This window comes from Erpetoichthys calabaricus, chromosome 4 (assembly GCF_900747795.2).
Source record: "Erpetoichthys calabaricus chromosome 4, fErpCal1.3, whole genome shotgun sequence".
Classification (NCBI taxonomy): Eukaryota; Metazoa; Chordata; class Cladistia; order Polypteriformes; family Polypteridae; genus Erpetoichthys; species Erpetoichthys calabaricus.
This window is the reverse complement of record NC_041397.2, coordinates 314,090,025-314,112,317: the sequence shown is the minus strand read 5'-3', so window position 1 is coordinate 314,112,317 and position 22,293 is coordinate 314,090,025. Positions and strand designations below refer to the sequence as shown.

The following is a 22,293-nucleotide window of genomic DNA, read 5'->3' as shown; positions in this document are numbered from 1 at the left end:
CTAGAAGATTTTTTAACTGTCTTTTCAGGTGCAACTATGTCAACAGCAGCCCTCACTTTAGTATTAAATCTTTCCACCTTACTATTTACATTCTCCTCGCTATTATAGTTGGCACTATAAACGGACTGATTGGTTAGAATGTTTGTAAGTTTTAAAGTTGCTGATGAGTCAAAGAAGCGTTTTTTAACAATATGCTTCTCATGAGTGTTTTCTATCATTATTTCTATATTAAAAAGTAGAAGAAAATGGTCTGAAAGACCCGTATCAATGACCTGCTTTATATCAACTTTTAGTCCTTTAGTAATTACTAAGTCTAACGTATGACCTGCTTTATGTGTAGGCTGATTAACGAGCTGTCTCAAATCAAAAGAGTCCAGGAGGTTCATAAATTCTTTTACTTTTTGGTCACATTGATTATCTACATGAAAATTAAAGTCGCCGACTATTAAGAGTGCGTCATAGTTCGTAATTAAGATTGACATCAAGTCAGAGAATTCCTCAAAGAAAGACGCGTTGAATTTAGGAGGTCTATACACGGATAATACTAGAACGTGAGAATCTCCCTGAATAACAATGGCGAGATACTCAAAAGACTTGAACTTACCAAAACTGATATTTTTACATTTTAACCTGCTAGAGTAAATGTTTGCTAGCCCTCCACCTCTCTTTCCTTGGCGATCAGCACGAGTAAAACTGTAATCCGGAGGCGCAGATTCGATTAAAACAGCTGCGCCATCTGAGCTAAGCCACGTTTCACTTAGTGCAATAAAATCTATTTTTTTTTCACTAATAATGTCGTTGATAAAAAACGTCTTGTTAGTTAAAGCTCTAATATTTAATAGTGCCATATTCAATGTTTCGGAGGAGCAGAGATGAATACTATGTGCGTTATTGATATAGGGAACAGGAATTAAGTTATTTTTATTAGCGCCGCTCTGCGTGTATTTTTTATTTAATCTATGATCTGTTTTTTACAGTTTTAATACATTGTTCATCTAAAGTAGTAACTTTAATTAAATTATTGGCGTTTATGCCGTATTGCCTAGATTTTCTATGTGCATTAAGATTGGTTATTACAGTATTTATGTTGCGCACTTTTATGGAAGATTTTTTTAAACAATTATCATGACCAAACACAGGAGTGGCATTTCGGAAGGGGTTAAAAGCAGAGATAGATAGTCAAGATAAACGAATTACCTTCGCTATGTTTTCGGAGAGGACCCGGGCGCCGAAGCTGTTCGGATGCAGGCCATCTCGCTTGAAGAAACGCGGTCTTTCCCAAAAGAGGTCCCAGTTGTTAATGAACCCGATGTCTTGATTCTTGCAGAAGCCCTGCAGCCAGTTGTTTAAACCAAGCAGACGACTGTAATACTCGTTTGATCGTCTGACGAGAGGGAGTGGACCCGAGATGAATATCTTTGCCGATGGGGTCCTCTCCTTTGTGTCTTTAATTAATGCAGTGAAGTCTGCCTTGAGGATCTCCGACTGTCGGTGCCTTATGTCGTTTACGCCAGCATGTATAACAATGGCTCCAACTGCCCTGTTCTTGTAGATCGCCGGCGCACGTCTCGTCACATCTCGGACACGAGCACCGGGAAAACAAGAAACAAAAGATTTTCTATTAGGGCAAGTGATATTGAGGTTCCTAACAATAGAATCACCTACCACAATTACATCACCAGGAGCTGAAGGCGAACTGGGGACGCTTAGAGGGTCAAACCGGTTCTGGGTTACGATGCTTGCCTGTGCCGATGGAGGTGTTCTGGCCTTGAACCCCCGCCTGCATAGCTGAAATACACCGAGGTCATCATCGGTGTCGCTCCTATGAGGCGCGGGGGTGAAGGTGACTTGCGCGGCACAACGCGGGGTTGATGTTACGCCGATAACAGATGGCGAGGACGGTTTATCCAACAGCCGAGCCTTCAGATCTCTGAGGTATCTTCGTCTGGACAGAAGATTCTGAATCTGTTCATCGAGTGCCTGGAGTTCCTCGACTACAGTTGCAATGCGATTCACCTCACTGTCGGCCATTGTCCGCTTCTGCTTTGCTTCCGCTTCCGCTTCGTGCCCTAGGAAAAATGAGAGAGAGAGAGAAGGTGAGGCAGGCTCTGTTTCTAGCTTGTGGATGTATGCATTTAATATTTGGATACCGTAAATGCTCCAATAGAGGCCCCCGGCTTTTATTTGCAAAACTAGCCTCGGCTCCCGGCGCTTAATAGAGACCGGCCATTATTAACAAAAACCTTCAGAACGCAACATTTTTTTGCACATGTCGGTACAGGTAGATACTCAAAAATATCGGCTAATATTACAAACAGCTACTTTATTTGAATTTCACATGCTGCATAAGACTGTTAAAGATAAATGGCAATGTCTTTCTGTACCTTTCGCTGCTATTCGTCGTCTGAATTAGCAATGACGTCTTTGTTGTTGTCCAGTTCACTATCGTCTTCCTCTTTTTCCAGGTTTGTCACGACGCTTTGAATTCTTGCCACCAACAATTTCTCTCTTCCTTCAAAACACGGCTGATTTTCTTTGAGGCAATGAATTAATGAATCCTCACTGCCATCAGTAGAATTGGTGATGCCACAATTTTTGAAAGATTCCCGAATCATTTCATTTGAAAATGAAGCAGTTTTAGAAACCGGTATATCCGCATTTCTTATATATGCAACGTGCTGACATGCATACGTATTACACACGTCTTTAAAGATACAGACGCTTACAATGTACGCTAGTAGGCAAATATCAAAGACCCGGCTACTGTTAGAGACCGGCTACTATTTGGCCGCATCCTCTCTGAAACCCGGCATTTTGTCAGAAAATGCATCTTCATTGGCCATAATTATAAACTACATGTGGTTATTAACATGTCTATAAATCGTTTTTAGGTGGACTATTCCTTGTAGATGCGACATATCTTAATATAGATGAACTATACAAATTTTAATTATTTTAGAATCATCCTTCCTGTTCAGGAAGTGTGCTGTTGATGAATCTGGAGTTGCCCAACTTCTGAGTTGTGATTTGTGTCTTTTGTTTTTGTAGGATGTTGAGCGTGTTCCAGATAGTCAAAGTAGTGAAGCACAGACTAAGAAAAAAGGTAAGACAGACATTGGATACCTTTCACATTATTACCCAAAGATTCCAAATAAAACCTAGTCCTCCGAGGTGTTTCATTCCTTCTTTTTTTTTTTTTTTTGAGTAGCTTGTACATTATAATGAAAATTCCCCCTTTACCCAAAACTATCAATTTATTCTTAAATGTGCATGGCAAAATCAACTTTTCTATCAAAGTCAAAGTTTACCATCATATGACATTCACAGGAAGTCAAATACATAAACACTGATGATAACTACATCACAATAGAGAGAGAAATTCATAACACAGTAACAAACAAGCACCTTTCATGTTAAGGAATTAATGCCAATTTTCAAATTTCTATAACCTTATTTGTAACTAATAGAAAATTGCCGACATGGCAGAAATACAGCAAATCATCCTTTGAGGCAAGTGTGTTATTTTCTCTGAGTTGGAAATGGAACAAAAAACCTATATACACACTTACTGTTTAAGCATGCAATACACACATTATGAAAAGGTGGGGTGGAAAAAAAGCATACAGGCATGTATAAGGACTGTTAATGTCCTCATTTCTAATCCTATCCGTCCTCATCACACCCAATGCAAATCTTAGCATCTTTGACTCTGCTACTTCCAGCTCTGCCTCCTGCTTTCTGGTCAGTGCCACCGTCTCTAAACAATATAACATAGCTGGTCTCACTACCGTCCTGTAGACCTTCCCTTTCACTTTTGCTGATACCCGTCTGTCACAAATCACTCCTGACACTCTTCTCCACTCTGCCCACACTGTCTTTTTCACTTCTCTTCCACAGCCCCTGTTACTCTGTACTGTTGATCCCAAGTATTTAAACTCCTCCACCTTCACCAACTCTACTCCCTCCATCCTCACCATTCCATTGACCTCCCTCTCATTTACACATATGTATTCTGTCTTGTTCCTACTGACCTTCATTCCTCTCATCCATAGAGCATATCTCCACCTCTCCAGGGTCTCCTCAACCTACTCCCTACTATCACTGCAGATCACAACATCACTCGCAAACATCATAGTCCACGAGGACTCCTGTCTAATCTCCTCTGTCAACCTGTCCATCACAATTGCAAAATAGAAAGGGCTCAGAGCCAATCTGTGATGTAATCCCACCTCCAGTTTGAATGCATCGATCACTCCTACTGTAGACCTTCCCTGTCACACTTCCCTCGTACATATCCTGTGTCACTCAATACTTCTTTGCCACTCCTGACTTCCTCATACAATACCACAACTAGTCTCGAGGCATCCTGTCATATGCTTTCTCCAGGTGCACAAAGATACAATGCCACTCCTTCTGACCTTCTCCATACTTCTCCATCAACACCCTCAGAGCAAACATCGCATCTGTGGTGTTCTTTCTTGGCATGGAACTATACTGCTGCTCACTAAACATCACCTTCCTTCTTAACCTAGCTTCCTCTACGCTATACCGTAACTCCATGCTGTGGCTGATCTATTTTATCCCTCTGTAGTTACTGCAACTCTCCACATCACTCTTATCCTTAAAATTGGGTACCAGTACATTTCTTCTCCACTCCTTGGACATCATCTCACTTTCCAAGATTGCATTAAACAATCTGGTTGAAATCTCCACTGCCATCTCTCCCAAACACCTCCTTGGTTCCACAGGTATGTAATCTAGACCAACAGACTTTCCATTCTTCATCCTCTTCTTAGCTGTCCTTACTTTCTCCTTGCTGACTCGTTGTACTTCATGATTTACTATCTCCACATCATCTATGCTTCTGTCTCTCTTATTCTCTTCATTCATCAGCCTCTCAAAGTACTCTTTCCATCTGCTCAACACACTCTTCTCGCTTGTGAGTATGTTTCCATCTTTATCCTTTATCACCCTAACCTGCTGCACATCTTTCCCAGCTCGGTCCCTCTGTCTAGCCCACTGGTCCTTTTCTTTCTCTTTAGTGTCCAACCTCTCATACAGCTTATCATTCACTTTATCTTTAGCCTTGGCCACCTCTCTCTTCACCTTAAGCCTTATCTTTTCTACTTTCTTCATCTCTCTATCCCACTTTTTCGCCATCCTTCCTCTGTATACTCTCCTGTACTGCCCCATTCCACCACCAGGTTTCTATGTCCTCCTTCCTCTGTCCAGATGTCATATTAAGCACCCATTTAGCTGTCTCCCTTACCACTTCTGCAGTAATTTCCCTGCTGTCTGGTAACTCTTCATTGCCACCCGTTGCCTGTCTTACCTTCTCCCTGAATTCAACCTTGCAGTCTTCCTTTTTCAAATTCCACCGTTTGATCCTTGGCTCTGCCCTCACTCTCCTCCTCTTCTTGATCTCCATCATCCTACAGACCACCATCCTATGCTGCCTAACCATACTTTCCCCTGCCAACACTTTACAGTTTCCAATCTCCTTCAGACTGACTCCCCTGCATATTATATAATCTATGTGCATCTTCTTCCACTCTTTCATGTCACCCCGTATCCTCACTCTTCTTAAAATATGTATTTACCACAGCCATGTCCATCCTTTGAGCAAAATCCACTATCATCTGACCTGCATTTCTCTCCTTGGCACCATACCTACCCATTTCGTTCTCATCCAGTCACCACTCTCTACCTTGGGTATACTGGCCACTACTTTCTCCAACTCACTCCAGAAATCTTCTTTCTCATCCATCACACACCCAACATGTAGGGCGTATGCGCTGACAACATCCATCATCACACCTTCAGTTTCATAAATCACCACTCTGCCAAACACTCTTTTCACTTCCATAACACTCATGACATACTGTTCCTTCAGGATGACCCCTTCCCCATTTCTCCTCACATCCACACCATGGTAGAATAGTTTGAGCCCGCCTCTGATACACCTGGACATCTCTTGCACACACAATATATCAACCTTCCTACTCTCACCCTTTACTACTCATACTGCCAGCATTCGAAGTTCCTATCCACACTTCCACTATCATAAGTTCCTCCTCTCATCCCGCCCCTGAACACGCCTTTGGCCAATAGTAGTCCAGTTTCCACAAGCTCCCTTTTGGCTAACAGCTCTGGTGGCAGCCCGTTGTTAACCAGGGCCTTTACCGATCCAGTGTGGAAATCTGTATTGTTGTCTGCATATTTGTCTGGCAAGATTTTACACCGGGTGCCCTTCCTGACATAACTCTTCCCATTTATCTGGGCTTGGGGCCTGCACGAAGACGCACACTGCCTTGTGTATCCACCTGTGTCTGGGCTTAATTATCCAAAAAGTAAGTTAAGAATATTCTAATTAAAAATAAATAAATATTTGGACTTAAAGATGTTGTTAAAGATTCTGAACATTTTTCATGTATGTCAGTATGTGCTTTTTTATACTTTATTTTTATTAGCAACAGCCACACACCAAGAGCAAACAGCAGCAGCAAAAAGAAAAAAAAAAGTCCTAGTGGTACTCTAGCTACTGTTCAGAATAAACAGCCGTTGGCACCTCCGAGCTCACCTGTAATAGCAGCTTCCTTGTGGTGTACTCAACCGTCATCCTCTCAAGTTAGGTTCCACACAATCTGTGTACTTTTTTTTTCTTCCTATTTACAAATCCAGTAATATTTTTGTACAGGTGGCCTGACTATTGTTAATTACACCTCATCGTTTTAGGCCTTATGTGTTCACAATATAGAACACTTAAAACGGAGACTAACTGTAGGACACAGCATGTTGAAGCTTTAAGGCACGGGTTTTTAAAGCTTTATAATAAAAGGAAAACCAGAAATTTGGGTTATTCCATTTACTTTAGTGAAAGTCTTGAGACTTCACCTGCCTTCACTATACAATAATAAAGTATCTGTATATTCTTAGAAACGTGGATTCACCTTTTGTGTCTTGCGTGTGACTCTGTGACCCAAACTTGACAATAGGTGAAAAAATAAATAAATAATCATCTTAAGCTACAAAAATATTTTATTTCAAAGATGTTGGATGTATATCTATTTAGAATAAATAAATTAAGGTATGAACACAGACCGAAAACGAGATGTTCAATGAAGATGAAAGCAATTTCCGAATGCTTTTACCATGTTGTTTATCTTCATTCTGGAATCAACTTTTCCCAAGATTGTTAACCAATGCTGTCTGTCACTTTTTTTTGTTGTTCATCTCAAAGAAAACTTTGAGAACTACTATGAAGCTTGAACAGTACAGTATCTGCACATGACACAAATACCCACGTGGACGCTAGGTGGAGCACTTACTCAAAATTCAGCTACATGCATGCAATCTCGCTGTGGCTGCCTGAGACCGTAAATTTTACAACAGACCTTATCTTTCTTTCAGACAGCCTGTTGCAGTGTTCCAAAGATTCCACACAGCATTAAGTTTTTCTTTTCATTAACTTATTCTCTTTGGTGGTCATTTTTGGTCGAAAAAATGTTAGTTATACTGAAATTTTAATTTCATTAAAATGAAATTCGTTTAACATGATGTTGTACAGGTGTTTGTTCGGCCAACAAAAAGTATTCGTTTTTCTGAAAATTTTGTTACTTTGGTATTTGCTATAACTGGATTTGACCTGTATTACTAATATAAATCTTGAAACTGCAGCCACATGAATGGCCTTCACCACTGCAAAAGCTGCCTTTTTGAATGTCTGACTACATCTCAACTCATTTGAAAACACAATAGGAGATCTAAAAATTGAAAGTTCACCTTTTGAGAAGGATTCACAATCCTGTAGATTTACCAGTTGTAGTGGATTCGTCATTATCAACTGCCAGACAGTATTCATAAGCCATTGGGCTAATGGAATGCCTTAATGTGTATAGTACATGTCACAGGAGGTTTTGCTCAAGCTTTACTATATAACACACTGGTGAGGCCTCATCTGGAGTCTTGTGTGCAGTTTTGGTCTCCAGGTTACAAAAAGAACATGGCAGCACAAGAAAAAGTCCAGAGAAGAGCGACTAGGCTGATTCCAGGGCTACAGGGGATGAGTTATGAGGAAAGATTAAAAGAGCTGAGCCTATACAGTTTAAGCAAAAGAAGAATAAGAGGAGATATGATTGAAGTGTTTAAAATTATAAAGGGAATTAGTCCAATGGATTGAGACAGTGACTTTAAAATGAGTTCATCAAGAACACAGGATCATGGTTGGAGACTTAAGGGTAAATTTTTCACAAACGTAAAGAAGTTTTTCTTCACACAGAGAACCATAGACACATGGAATAAGATACCAAATCTTGTGGTAGTATATATAAGTATATAGGACTGGCAGGTTTTGTTGGGCTGAATGGCCTATACTAGTCTAGATTGATCTAATCTCATCTTCCCATCTGCTTTTCCTGGGCAAGGTCATGGTGGAAGCAAGCCATGCAGGTCAGCCCAGACTTCCCTGTCCCCAGCTACAGATTCTTAAATCCTAATGGTGGTCTTATTGCCAGCGGTCTGGTCCATCTAGATCTTTCCTGTCTGTACTTGCCAGTAAACTGGCATTGCACCCGACCCTCGCCTTTCATCTAGCAGGTGATGAGCCCACAAGATGGCTCCACGTCACCATTATAGACAGAGTCTGGCAGGGTTATGTGGGTTGCCCAACCACCAGGCACTTCGTGGCAAACACCATTTCCAGTCTTGGTTCCAGAAGTGGTTCCCAGTTGCCCTATGCCGGGTAGAATAAGCTTTTTGTTAATTGGTACCTTTTATCAGGGTCATTTAGCTGACGGATAACCTAGCTGAGCGCATCACTAAGATACACAAGCCCCACCATCACGTCAAGGAGATGTTTGAGTAATGAAAAGTAAATCTTAATGAAACCAACTACCTGTATAGAGTAACTGCTCATATTAATTGCTTTTATTATACATTACTTATTTATCTTCCCATTTGTTGCTAGTTTTGTTCTTCTTAGTCAAATCCCAGAAACAAAATCCTTATCTTAAACCGTAAATTCAAACTTATTCTGTATTTTCTGTATTTTACGTGGCAGTGCCTGTTTTAAGATTCTAATTATGACTATGTTCGTTTTGGGTAAATATTAGTTACCGTACATTGTAGTATCTAGTTTTTTTTACCATTTTTTTATTTTTTTTTATTTCTTTTAGCATCTACAACAGCTCCTCGCAGCAGGAAGAAAGGGAAACAATTGAAACATGTGTCTCAAACCACGAAGGACTACCTAAGCTCCACTTTTGACTATGTTGTACTGTACGTACACTTTAGATTCTGTGTTTGGCATAAGTGGCTATATTAGCTTTTGGAAATTTAATTTTGATTGATCTGCAGATTTTTTAAGGTGGCTGTGTATGCCATCTAAATGGATCATTCTTTGACCTAAAAAACTGACCTGAGAAATAATGCACTGGTATCTTATGTGGCATTCTTCTCATTTCCAGGCTCTTAGAGACATCATCTAGAATTTAATTTATTTGAATTGCTAATCAATTTTTTGAAAAACCTATACAATACAAAAGGTATTTTGATTGATTTATTTATTTATTTGACGAAAAACACTTCCATATAACATTGACTTATAAAAAATGGGTTGGGATTCTTCCAGTTAAGCAAGATAAGTCTATGTGCTCGTCATGTAGTGCAGGCAATTACAATCAATTTGTCCTTCTCCACTTTAAACCTGTCTGGGTGCCCACCAAACACAGCTGGTAATGAGTTAGGAGTGATTATGACACCAAGGCTCTTTGATAAACATTCAAAGTTGTGCATTCTCAAAATATATTTTGCTTTTTAAGTCTTTTGTCAGGTCAAACTAAATTGACAGTGAGTATGTGTATATTTATTTATTTTGTATTTTTATAGAGTTTTTATTTATTTATTTTTTTTTAAATCGAACACAATCTCGACTAATCGCACTACTAAATTTTTTATTGAAATTAACTGCATATAAATTGCAATTTATTGTATTTCCTTCACGCACATTAATATGTTTCTTTAAAGCAGGAATAACTCTGTCATTAATTGCAAATACAAAAATGTTTTAATAATTGGTTGCCTATGCATATTAAATTATTTCAGTTTATTGAAGAGTTTTGTGAAACCAAAACAACTGAGTCAACAGTGCAAAGTAAGTTTTTTTTATTTTGAGCCATATCACAGGGCAAATTAGTCTAACACTTTGATTGGTTCTTTCAATCATTCTGCCTTTAAAATGATATGAAGAGGAAAAATAAGATATTATTGATTTTCTATTTGTTCAATGCTTGTATGGACTGGGTGTTGAGCAAGGTCGTGGGGTCCAGCGGCGGTGGGGCATCTGTTGGTGAAGAAAGATTCACTGATCTTGACTTTGCTGATGATGCTGTGATCTTCTCGGAGTCAATGGAGGCTCAAGAGACTGAGCAATCCAGGCCTGTAATGACCTCTTGGGCACAGCCATCAGCAGTGTGTCTGTTTGCGGACAGAGTGTTGAGAGGTTTACTTACATTGGCAGTGACATTCATGTCTCTGGTGACTCTTCCCATGAAGTCAGTAGACGGACTGGGAGAGCATGGGGGGGTCATGAGGTCGCTGGAAAGGGGTGTGTGGTGCTCCCGATATCAATGCAAAAGGACGAAGGTCCAAGTCTTTAGAGTCCTGGTGCTTCCTGTCTTGCTATATGGTTGTGAGACACGGACGCTATCCAGTGACCTGAGACGAAGGCTGGACTCCTTTGGTACTGTGTCTCTCCGGAAAATCCTTGGGTATCATTGGTTTGACTTTGTGTCGAATGAGCGGTTGCTCATGAAGTCCCAAATGAGGGAGCGTCAGTTACGGCACTATGGCCATGTGGCACGTTTCCCCGAGGTTGATCCAGCTGGTAAGATCCTCATTGTTGAGGACCCGAGTGGCTGGACTAGGCCGAGGGGTTGCCCACGTAACACCTGGCTGCGGCAGATAGAGGGTCATTTCTGGAGGGTGAGACTGGACTGCGTGTCTGCCTGGGGGGTTGCCAACCGGGATCCCGAGTTGTTTCGTCGTGTAGTGGGTGCGGCAGTGCATGCTCCCCAACTTAACTTGAACTTGACTTGTTCAGCCAGTTGCTTAAGCGTACCAATTTATTTACACTGGTTGTTCAAGGGACGATATCCAGATATAGAAAAACAAATGTTCACAAGGAACCAGTGTTGGGAAACGTTACTTTTAAAATTGACTTAAAGTAGTTTCATTACTTATTACTTAGGAAAAAGTGACTAAATGTTGTATAGTTACTTATCCAAGACAAGTAATAGCAAATATTTTTAAATTATTCTATTTCTTGCCCTATGTATACTTTCAGCACCTTTTTTTCTGTCGTTGCATGTGTCTTGATGTCTCTTCACGGGCGCTCACTCTTGTAATAAGCATACGTTTAATATGTCACTGTGCTCTGTGCAAATATATCTTATAAATCTGCCTTTTTTTACTCACATGCACAGTTGACACAGAGACAGATTTAGCACTAGCACGGGGGTTCACCATATTGAACTGCTAGGCAAGCATTATAATATAAGACAGATGGAGACAACTGGAAAACGTGCAGTCAGACTGAGGGCTGTTGTATAATATTTTTTTTTGTCTGTCAAAGTCGGCATGAAACTGTATCTTCGTTGCCTTGTTTGGAATGCATGCTCACCTAACTGGGGGCCTGCACGTGGAGAAAACAGTATAAAGCCTTGGAAAACGCCCAAGCACACCTTTGAAGCCGATATACGGATGGGAAATTACGTCATCCGATCCTGAAATTCCTTCCACTGCAGTGACAAAAATGGCAGACTCTACACATCGGGCCCCCACACCCGAACTGGGCTTTACCACTGGCTTCCTTCGTCTGTTATGCAGCATAAGCCGACATTAAACAAAACTAAGTTACTTCTCCTACGTGATTTCTTACCGGCGTATCTCTAAGGGAAGGTATCTTCTTTTTATAGTTTCGAATTACGTAACACGCTGCAATTACAAAACTGATTCCCAGGGAGCTAACACCCCCTGCTGGACACACCTCTCTCAAGCATATGTTCCCATAAAGCCTATTTGTCAGACTCGTTATTTTTGAGGCGCTTTTCTCACCTCCTGTCCGTTTTTTCACTCTCTTAGTATGTGCCTTTACTTTTCCCTGTGCATCTCACACTTAATAATGATGATAATACATTTTATTTATATAGTGCCTTTCCCATGCTCGAGGCACTTACAGAATATAAGAAAGAATGGCAGGGTATACAGTATATAGCATTGTACAAACTAGATAAATAAAGAAGATTACGACAGTGAATTCAGAGAAAGAAAGAAAAAACAGACAACATAATTGATTGTCTAGCGCACACACATACAGAGGTTACATGAGCATCTTGACATAAAGGTAAACTGAGAGAAGGGTAATAAAGTCAAGTCGAGCTAAAAGCCTTCCTGAACAGATGAGTTTTGAGTTGTTCTTTAAAACAATTCATGGAATCAGCTGACCTGATTAATTTTGGTAGGTCATTCCAGAGTCTGGGCGCTATACAGCTGAAGGCCCTGCTGTCACCCATGTAGTGTCAATTAGTGAGGGGCACAACAAGATTACCAGAATCAGAGGACCTTAGTGGGCAGACAGGCACATAGTGATGGAGAAGGTCACTGATGTAGTTTGGCACGAGGTTATTTAAGGCTTTGTATGTTATTAGTAGGATTTTATATTCGATTCTGTAAGACACAGGGAGCCAGTTAAGATGGAGCAGGATGGGTGTGATGTGCTCGCTGCTGCTGGTTCGAGTAAGGACTCTTGCAGCCGAGTTTTGAATAAGCTGGAGCTGTGATATAAGATTAGAAGGGGCACCTGCCAGTAGGGAATTACAATAATCGATGCGGGATGTGATAAAAGCATGGACAAGTTTCTCAGCATTAAAGAAAGAGAGGAAGGAGCGAACACAGGATATGTTACGGAGGTGAAAGTAAGAAAGTTTCTTAATGTGATTTATGTGGGCGGAATAAGAGAGGGAGGAATCAAAAATGACACCAAGATTCTTTGCAGTAGAGGCAGGTCTGATGAGATCACCGCCAAGATGGTCTGGGAAGGAGCTCATTTTATTAAAGTTGCATTTTAGTCCCAATTTACAGGAGTTTTATTGCAATTTAATTTTAAAGAGTTCTGTTCCATCCAGGTTTTAATTTCACTAAGGTAGGTTGTGAGCTGAGAAAGCTCTGACGAAGTTCCACTTTTAACATTGAAGTAAAGTTGAGTATCATCTGCATAAAAATGATAACCCAATCCAAAGTTACAAATAATATGGCCAAGGGGAAGCATATAAATACAGAAAAGCAGAGGGCCGAGGACAGAGCCCTGAGGAGCTCCTTGTGTGACTGGCGCTGAGCTGGATCTGCTGTTGCCAAGACTAACAAACTCTTGCCTATCAGTTAGATAGGACTTGAACCACTGGAGGGCTTACACCTTCTCTTTTGTTGCCTCGCCAAAGACAGACTAACCAATCGGATTACTCTGAGTGACTGGACACACAGATGTGTTTTATTTTATAGTAGCACACATACAATCAAATTTCTAAGTGAAAATAACTGACAGCCTGTTTGCCCTACTAGTGCACATGCTGTATGGTGAAGAGAAAGAAATGAACACAAACAGTCGCCACAGTAGATCAGTAAAGGTGGATGTGCACTGAGGCTTCAACACACCTCTGTACCAATCAATCTGTTTTTGCAGCTTATTTACTTCATTTGACCCTGTAATATTTAATTTGAAACTTTAGTTGTTCACTTGATTCATCTTCCTGTTTGTTTTACTCTACATGTATTCATATACGTAATAAACATTGTATATGTTAATTGATTGAATATTAATGCACAGTTGGTTGTATTATGTTGTGAAATCTACTATTGAGTGACTTCCATGTAAATTACACTTTAGTGATACTTTAGGAAGTACTGGATGGACTATTGCATACCAGTTTTTTTCCTTCTTTACTAAAGTATGAAAGAAAAAGTCCTCAAGATACATAACACATGAATTTATCAATTAAAGTTGAAACTAACTCTGAATTGAGTAACTGACCTTTAGTCATCTTTTTAACCCACTTATTGAGAGCAGGTTTGTAGAGAAGCTGGAGCCTATCCCAACAAGCATTGGGCACAAGGCATGAACAACATCTGGACAAGGCACTGGTCCATTGCAGGGTGAACACATACTTCGCTCCTCTGCATCCACCAAACCTGCATGTCTTCAGACTGTGGGAGGAAACTGAAGCACTCGGTGGAAAATCCTCTCAGACATGTCAAGAATATGCAAACTCCATGTTCTTGGGTCTCCATGTTGAGAGGCAGCAGGACTACCAATATGTAACATGCCACCCATTGCCAATCATAAATAACTGAGTGATGTTCAGATTTTCCCACATGGTGGCATTTGTTAGACTGTGCATGAATGTTATAGTTCTAACAAGAAAATGTCCAAGAACATGTAGAGAACTTGCCAATTCTTGAACCAAAGGCAGATCCGACAGCAGTGAAACGGTGGCCGAGTTCATTAAGACAATAGTACTATGTAATGATGGGCTGCTCGATACTGACGTGTCGACACTGTGTTGAGCTTTCAGAGCGCTAGTGCTCGAAGCGCCGCTTCGAGGCTTGTTTCAAATGCGCCCGTCACATGGTTTTTTTAGCATAATGACGTTGTTGATATCTGCGTAGTTGGCAGCCAATTCGGTCACTCACTCGTCCGCTGAACTTCTTTGGCTCAAACAGTAAAAGCAGTTGTCTCTGCTGCATCGGTAAGGTGTGCTGACGCGAGTTCAAATCCTAATTGGGGCTTGTGTATGCTCCATGCCCAAAGTTTCAAAAAAAGGATTTGTTAAAAAGTAAAAAGTTATGTAGTACTTGTCTGTAAGTTTACAAATACGTATAGGAGACATTATGAACGATTAACATGGGGCACCTTGTTTCTTGGTGTGGAATCACCTCCACCTGTAAGAAATTGATGATCATATTTTGCATAAGGCAGCATCTATTATAACAATCCAGAATCTATTCTGTTCCATGTCAATCATATCAGAGAGGCTAAGAAACACTTCACTAAAGCCGACGTTATCATTACGCCAGTATATGCGCAAGACACTCCTCATTAAATGTTTTTACTATTCAGTGATTCCCAGATCTGTAGCTGATTTGTATTATTGATTTCCAAAAAGCAATGTAAGTAAAAGCGTGTGCTGCATAACTAATCACAATGGTCTTTAAAACAGAATCCGCGCCATCAACAGTGTCTTCTACAATTTACGGAAAGCTCAGGATTTCTGCATTAATGAGACAAAAAAGTTGAAAAGAAACCTTGTGAATTCATCCAGAGGTGAACATAAAGATCACTTGAGTACTGACAGGAATGAACAGCTGGATATGCACATCTGGAGCCAAACTTTCAAAAAAGCACCTGACTTTGTCAGCAACATCTATTCCTTATGAATGCATCTTATCAAAGGCTGCAGTGGGAGGTAAATAAGTAGTTTTCCGAACTGCAGCACAACAAAATAAATTATTGATGTAAATAGAATTATTGAAAGAGTAAGCTTTTGTCGTTTCTGTATTCTTAAGCCATCTTCCAGTTACACAATCCCCCGCAGTCACTGACACATTTAGCGTTCCCTGCACCTTACCTGTGTTGTTACCCAAAGCGTCAACACTGACTTTCATTCAAGGCTTTACTGTCCTTCCTGTCATACACATAAAATAAGACACACATTTCCTCTACATATACGTGTTCAATAATAATAATAATAGTAGTAAACTGGCAGGAATGAGAAAAAGCACTAGATAGGAATATTTATGAGAAGAGCCTGCATGGCATCTGGGTGAGGGGGTGTCTTGTCTCCCATTACGTGAGCTCGTCTGACGCCCCTCAGGTACACTGGCACACGTTACACTGGGGGGCAAATGCAATGGAGAATACCAACAATGTACACCTTCAGAAGTGGAATAAATTGACTGTATACTGAAGCATTCCAATGCTAAATGTAAAAATACAAAGTAGAACATTTCAGATAAACGATAGGTTGCATTGTTTATAATTAACAAAACTCAACTATTATGTGTTGTTACTTTTTTATTTATTCTCACCAAACGTTACATATCTATATGGGTAATATGTTCATAGCAGTTCTGATTAAAATACACTGTCGAAATATATTTTGACAGCTCCGCACAACTGAACTACTACTACTGTTCTTACCGCAGCGGATGGAGACAATATATGTTGTTTGACATATGCACGTTAAATTGGTCTAATTGACACGAGTATCATTGTTGTAATCTCCTAATGAAGATGAAAAAATATTTATAGATGTATACAATATGACGTACGGTTTTGAACAAAATTAAGCGTTGCATAAAAAGGTTGCACAATTTACTATATATATATATATATATATATATATATATAAATTTTTTTTAATAAATAAAAAGTTGATATATATACAGTGGTGTGAAAAACTATTTGCCCCCTTCCTGATTTCTTATTCTTTTGCATGTTTGTCACACAAAATGTTTCTGATCATCAAACACATTTAACCATTAGTCAAATATAACACAAGTAAACACAAAATGCAGTTTGTAAATGGTGGTTTTTATTATTTAGGGAGAAAAAAAAAATCCAAACCTACATGGCCCTGTGTGAAAAAGTAATTGCCCCCTGAACCTAATAACTGGTTGGGCCACCCTTAGCAGCAATAACTGCAATCAAGCGTTTGCGATAACTTGCAATGAGTCTTTTACAGCGCTCTGGAGGAATTTTGGCCCACTCATCTTTGCAAAATTGTTGTAATTCAGCTTTATTTCAGGGTTTTCTAGCATGAACCGCCTTTTTAAGATTCCACAGTATCTCTCAAAATTATTTAGTTCAATTTTGTTATAAAGATTTCATTCCTGATCGTTTTTTATATTGTTATTCATTTTAGTGACTTTTTAATTCGGATCGTACTCGGGCTTGTACTATGCTCAGAATTTGAAAAGCAAGCACCTTAGTCAGTTGAGCCACAATCAACTGTGACGGCGTCTTTTCTTCGTAGCGAACTTGTTACTTTTGTGCTCCACAAAATTATTGTAAACTATTAAGAAATGAAATATCTCAATACTTGATTGAATAATAACATCTGTGATGTAAGGATTTCATCTTCTCTTTCTCAAATGTGCTTATTTATATTATGGCAAAGTACAGGGATAAACCTTTATTTTCTGTCTACTCCGTTTTAATTAAGTCAGAACAAAGAAAACATTTAAGGATAAATAACAAGGCTCATTTTCAATTTTTTTTTTTTTTTTTTTTTTAAACTACAACATTAGGGCCGTGGAACACCACACGTCGGGCTATTAAATGTGATCTCAAGAAAAGATGAGGGTTAATACTAATAATACCAATAACAGAAGCAATAGTAATGATGCCTTGTAAAAGTGAATATTCATTGTAAGAGCCGGGGATCCATGAGTGAGACGTCTCATTTCGTTTAACTCCTGCTATCGTATAGTACATTCTGAATGTCAGCGTTAGTTATATATATTTATGTATGTGTGTGTGTGTGTGTGTGTGTGTGTGTATATATGTATATATATATATATATATATATATATGTATATAATATAATACTAGCCAACCCGCGGCGTAACATACGCCGCATAATTATGTATTAATGGGTGAACACTTGCTGAACGACACAGTTGTCCAAATGGGGTGGGTTTGTGGATACCACTGTGAGTGAATGAAAAGATGGACCTCTGCAGAGAGCAACATACAATTGTCCGTGACTGAAAGCGGGATCGTCTGTGACGATGGAGGCCACACTGGTGAAAGTTACTTCGTCGGTAGGGATAAGTGTCAGTACTTGTTCATTAAGGTGTAGCGAGTCTTCGTTGTTGACGCTTAATATAGCTTGCGCACTGAGTTGTTCCGGAGTCACAGTTGAGAAACACTTTTTTAATGTCTTAAGCACAGGGAAAAAAATGAACATGTGAAACATCCGTAATGTAATAAGCCACCAAGAAAAGTAACATTGCAACAATGCACGCTACGATCCGATCGCTGTAAACAGAAGTGAAAACAAAATCGAGGCCGGTGCATTCTTTAACTGTCTTGTAGTGCAATGGTAGTGCTGCTGTTTTGCAGTAAGGAGACTGTGGAAGATTTTGGGTTCGCTTCCCGGTTTCTCCCTGTGTGGATAGCGCTTTGAATACTGAAAACACCGGTATATCAATGTAATGAAGTATTCTTATGCGTCCAGCGCTCTCTCTCTCTCCTGCGCCTGTATGCGTGTGTGTCGCTCGCTCTCTCTCTCCCAGCTGCACGTGAGCCTCCCCAGCTCCTCCCCCTCTCTCTCTCTCTCTCTGCAGCACACGAGCCTCCCCACCCCCCCCCCCCCCCTCTCTCTCTCTCTCTCTCTCCCCCTCTCTCAGCAGCACACGAGCTCCCACCCCCTCTGTCTCTCTGCTTCGGGCATTTCTCCCTGTGTAGTGTGTGAGCGAGTGAGGAGAGAGAGAGAGAGCAAGCCAGTACGTTACAGTGAGCGAGAGCAGGCTCGAAGGCAATGTGTTCCTGTGGTATAGCGGGTCCATAGCTCCCCTTCAAAAGGCCATTTTTAATCGGGCGACTGACAGTAGTGGAGTCAGGCACAGAGAAGGTCAGCTGCAGAGAGAGCGTCTCGACTGTTGCAGGGCCTGAAGCAGGTGAGACGCTAATGAAAAAGAGGCACAGGGCTTATTGGCTTTTAAAGACTGCTTCCTATGTCTCTCTCTGGCGTTGCCTCTCTGTGTGTGTGTGTGCCTGTGTGTGCGCGCCCCTCTGTCTCTCTGGCGCTGCCTGTGTGTGCGCGGCTCTCTCTATCGCGCTGCCTGTGTGTGCCTCTGTCTCTCTCTGGTGCTGCCTCTGTGTGAACCAAGGTTCCACTGAGGTTGACTAATGAAAAGTCAACGTGGCTCAGAGCTGCAAGTGTACTGTGGCACAGACAAACAGAAATGACGGTATGTTTCCCTTGGCGTCGCGTCCGAATTGGTGGGCGTGGCTCTGTGATTCGTCGTATCCAATGGTCTAAGAGTTGGTGGGCGTGGCTCCTTCCTGCGTGCGCCATTGGCGTCTTACTTGTCGGCCGTTTAGTGAATCCACGCCCCTTCCGGCGTGCTTTCCATGGTCGGCTATTTGTCTTCTGGCTTAGTGAATTATATATATAGATAAGCCCTGCGGTGGGCTGGCACCCTACCCAGGGTTTGTTTCCTACCTAGCACCCTGTGTTGGCTGGGATTGGCTCCAGCAGACCCCCGTGACCCTGTAGTTAGGATATAGGATGGATGTAGTTTGGATAATGGATGGATGGATATATTTATATTAGACATCAGACACTGGAAGCCGCTGACGAGCCCTTCTCTTCATTGCCAGTCTGTAGCAGCGATAAAGTAAAAGCAATAGAGTTTTAGCAGACGTCATTGAAGTTGAGCATGAGTTTGTGTAACGTTAAAGAAACTGGCCAGGAGGTGTCACTAGAGAGGTGAGTGTCAAATGCTTCCAAGCTTCTATACGATTTCCAACACAATTGCTTCAAACGTTTTAATGCTTTGTGAGGCTTCATTCCGCCCATCACTAGTACTATGTATCGAATGAATGTGCTGTCATTTACTCTGCCAGAAAGCAGATTTCATTTGAATAATAGTTTGATATACATAGCTGAAATCTAAATTCAACTTTAATGGTTAATGTTGCATATGTTGTTAGTATGAAGCAGAGTCTGCAAAAAATAGATTTCTTATAGACAGTCATGACATACATAGCTCATGTATCTGATTAGCATTTTAAATTATAAAATCTTTTTTTACATATTGCTTTTTCTCCCCTTCTAGCTCAGTTATTGTTGGGAATCAGAAGAATGCAACAGAAGTGCAGGAGCATTTCAGAATCATGAAAGACAGGTAAAATACTAACTGGATATTGAACATGCTTGGCGTTCATTGTTATTGGGGGGGTTTATTACAGCTTCTCTATTTGTTGCAGTGACATTTGAAGCCAGATTAGAGTGTACGAGAGATTCATTGGCCAGGATTGAGCATGCAGTCTTCTGCCACATCACCTGAGATGTAGTGAGAGCTGTGGTAACTTTTCACCAGCACTGATCAGTGAAATTTGCCAAAGTGTTTTTGCACAGAGAATAGGTTCAATTCGCCAGTGGCCTTGTTTGCCAAATATTTTCCTGGAATTTTGTCTTGCGACCTGCTTACCAGTATCCCCATGATGCTTTGCAAGGTCAGTGTGACATAACAAAGCCATAGCCACCATGCACAGAACTTCCATGCAGCACGTGTACTGTAGGATATTTTGATTGATTAATAATCAATAAAATACCCACCCCGGGTAAGTGAATGCAGTGAATGGGGATGTTTGTTTCACATTTCGGCCAGGATACCAGAAATATTAAGAGATCTGTACAGTTTATGAGCAAGTTTCAGAAATCGTCCAGAGTCTACATTAACACTTTCACTTTCTCTGTTGCAATTTGAAACATGGCCAGAGACTTGCTTTGCCTGAAGAAGGCACCTGAGTTGCCTCGAAAGCTTGCATATTGTAATTTTTTTAGTTAGCCGATAAAAGGGGTCCTTTTGCTTGACTTCTCACTACATTCATAATGGCTAGCATTGTACAACACCCTAGTACTACAAATAACCCAGATGTTGTTGTTGAAATAAGCAAAGTAATACAATTTATTTTTTATAGTATAAGGATAATAGAAGATGGATATATGCAAATGTATGTCTTTAGAGACAAAGACACAAACAACACAAAACATAAAATTATGAAAGCTTAGTTTAACTTTTTCTGTTCCATAGAAAAATTCACATATTTATCAATTCTGTCTCTTGTCTTGGAGGAAACTTTGATCTCTTACAGGAAAACGCACCTAACGTATGAATCCAGAATTTTCAATTCATGAGGTTAAAATTAATAAATTCTCTGGCTTGTTATGAAGTTTCTATTGCCAGCAAGTGACATTCATTTGCTCACAGCAGCTAGCATTTGCCCTGGCTCAGGGACAACCCCACCCACCCACCATACCGAGGTTTCTCTCTCTCACTATGTGTGAGTGCGTGCATGTGTGTGTGTGAGGTGCTGCTTTGCGCTTTCCTTTTGGATTTAGGGTGAGAAACATATAATACCCGAACTTATTCTTCACAAGATGTTCTTTCTTTACAGTTAATGCCAATACCATAGGACAGAGCCAGTTAATGTACAATCTATTAAAATGCAATTAATAGTTCTCAGAGTGCTACTAGGTTTATTTCCTGGTCGCCTTTCTCCAGACACATGGAAGGATTTTTCAGTACACTTTCTTTGCCTTGTTCAGGAGGTCTCCTTCACTGCCTTTGTCCATACCTTCTGGTTGCAGGCGGTACTGCAGTTTTCTCTTCGAGGGCTTTACACAAAGTGTCCTTGGATGCTGGCAAAGTTGTGCCTGCCAAGTCAACTGGTGATCAGCCAGTTGACTGTTTTTATCAAGGTGAACGTATGTTTTACATTCAGTCTCTCTCTCTCAGCAAGGTTGGACTAATGGCATCCAAACCCAACACCTTTTCGGTCCAGCACGGTTGCCCTCTGGAGTAAAAGGATCGCTTCGTCCTCTGTTGCAGCCTCACCTTCTCAGCTTTGGTTTCTGCCTATGAACATCCAAATTATGGCCAAGTCAAGTTGTAGCGTAGTGAGAGAAGATCAATTAATTTGTGCAGGGGTCGCCAGCTCCGGTCCTGGAGGACCATCGTGGCTGCAGGTTTTCATTCTAACCCTTTTCTTAATGAGTGACCTGTTTTTGCTGCTAATTAACTTCTTAACTGACTTGCTCTTGAAGACTCAGACCCCTCAATTGTTTCTTTTTTCCTTAATTAGCCGCCAAACAATAATGAGATACAAAATGAGCCAAAACAACCGTTGTCCATCATATAATATCTGAAAATAAAGAAAGATGAAGCTCTCGGGAATGTCGATCTGCTCAGGTCATCAAAACATTTGACCAGAGCTCTTAGTAAAGAGAAAATCATCAATTTCAGAAATGTCTGCTATTCCACAATGAGAGCAGCTACAAGCCAAGGAATTAAAGAACGAGTTTAATTAACAACAGAATCAGTGCCTAATTAAGCAACTGGTTCGAGTGAAATTGGTTGGAGTTTGAGGCCCTGACTTAGTTGGTCTTCTGTTGGCTCACTTACTTCACATTTCATTTTTGTTTGAATTTTGCAATTCAGGGGAACAAA

The 22,293-nt window shown here is 40.5% G+C and overlaps 1 protein-coding gene across 8 annotated transcripts in view; it reads left to right on the top strand.

Annotated features, from left to right (window-relative positions):
• Positions 1-22,293, top strand: part of cenpq (centromere protein Q) — a 75,763-nt gene that overhangs the window by 38,679 nt on the left and 14,791 nt on the right. For all 8 annotated transcript variants that reach the window (XM_051925889.1, XM_051925884.1, XM_051925888.1 and 5 more), the window contains 3 exons: positions 3,049-3,103; positions 9,174-9,276; positions 19,897-19,965. In XM_051925889.1, coding sequence (XP_051781849.1) covers positions 3,049-3,103; positions 9,174-9,276; positions 19,897-19,965 — 227 coding nt within the window. The remainder of the gene's footprint in view (positions 1-3,048; positions 3,104-9,173; positions 9,277-19,896; positions 19,966-22,293) is intronic.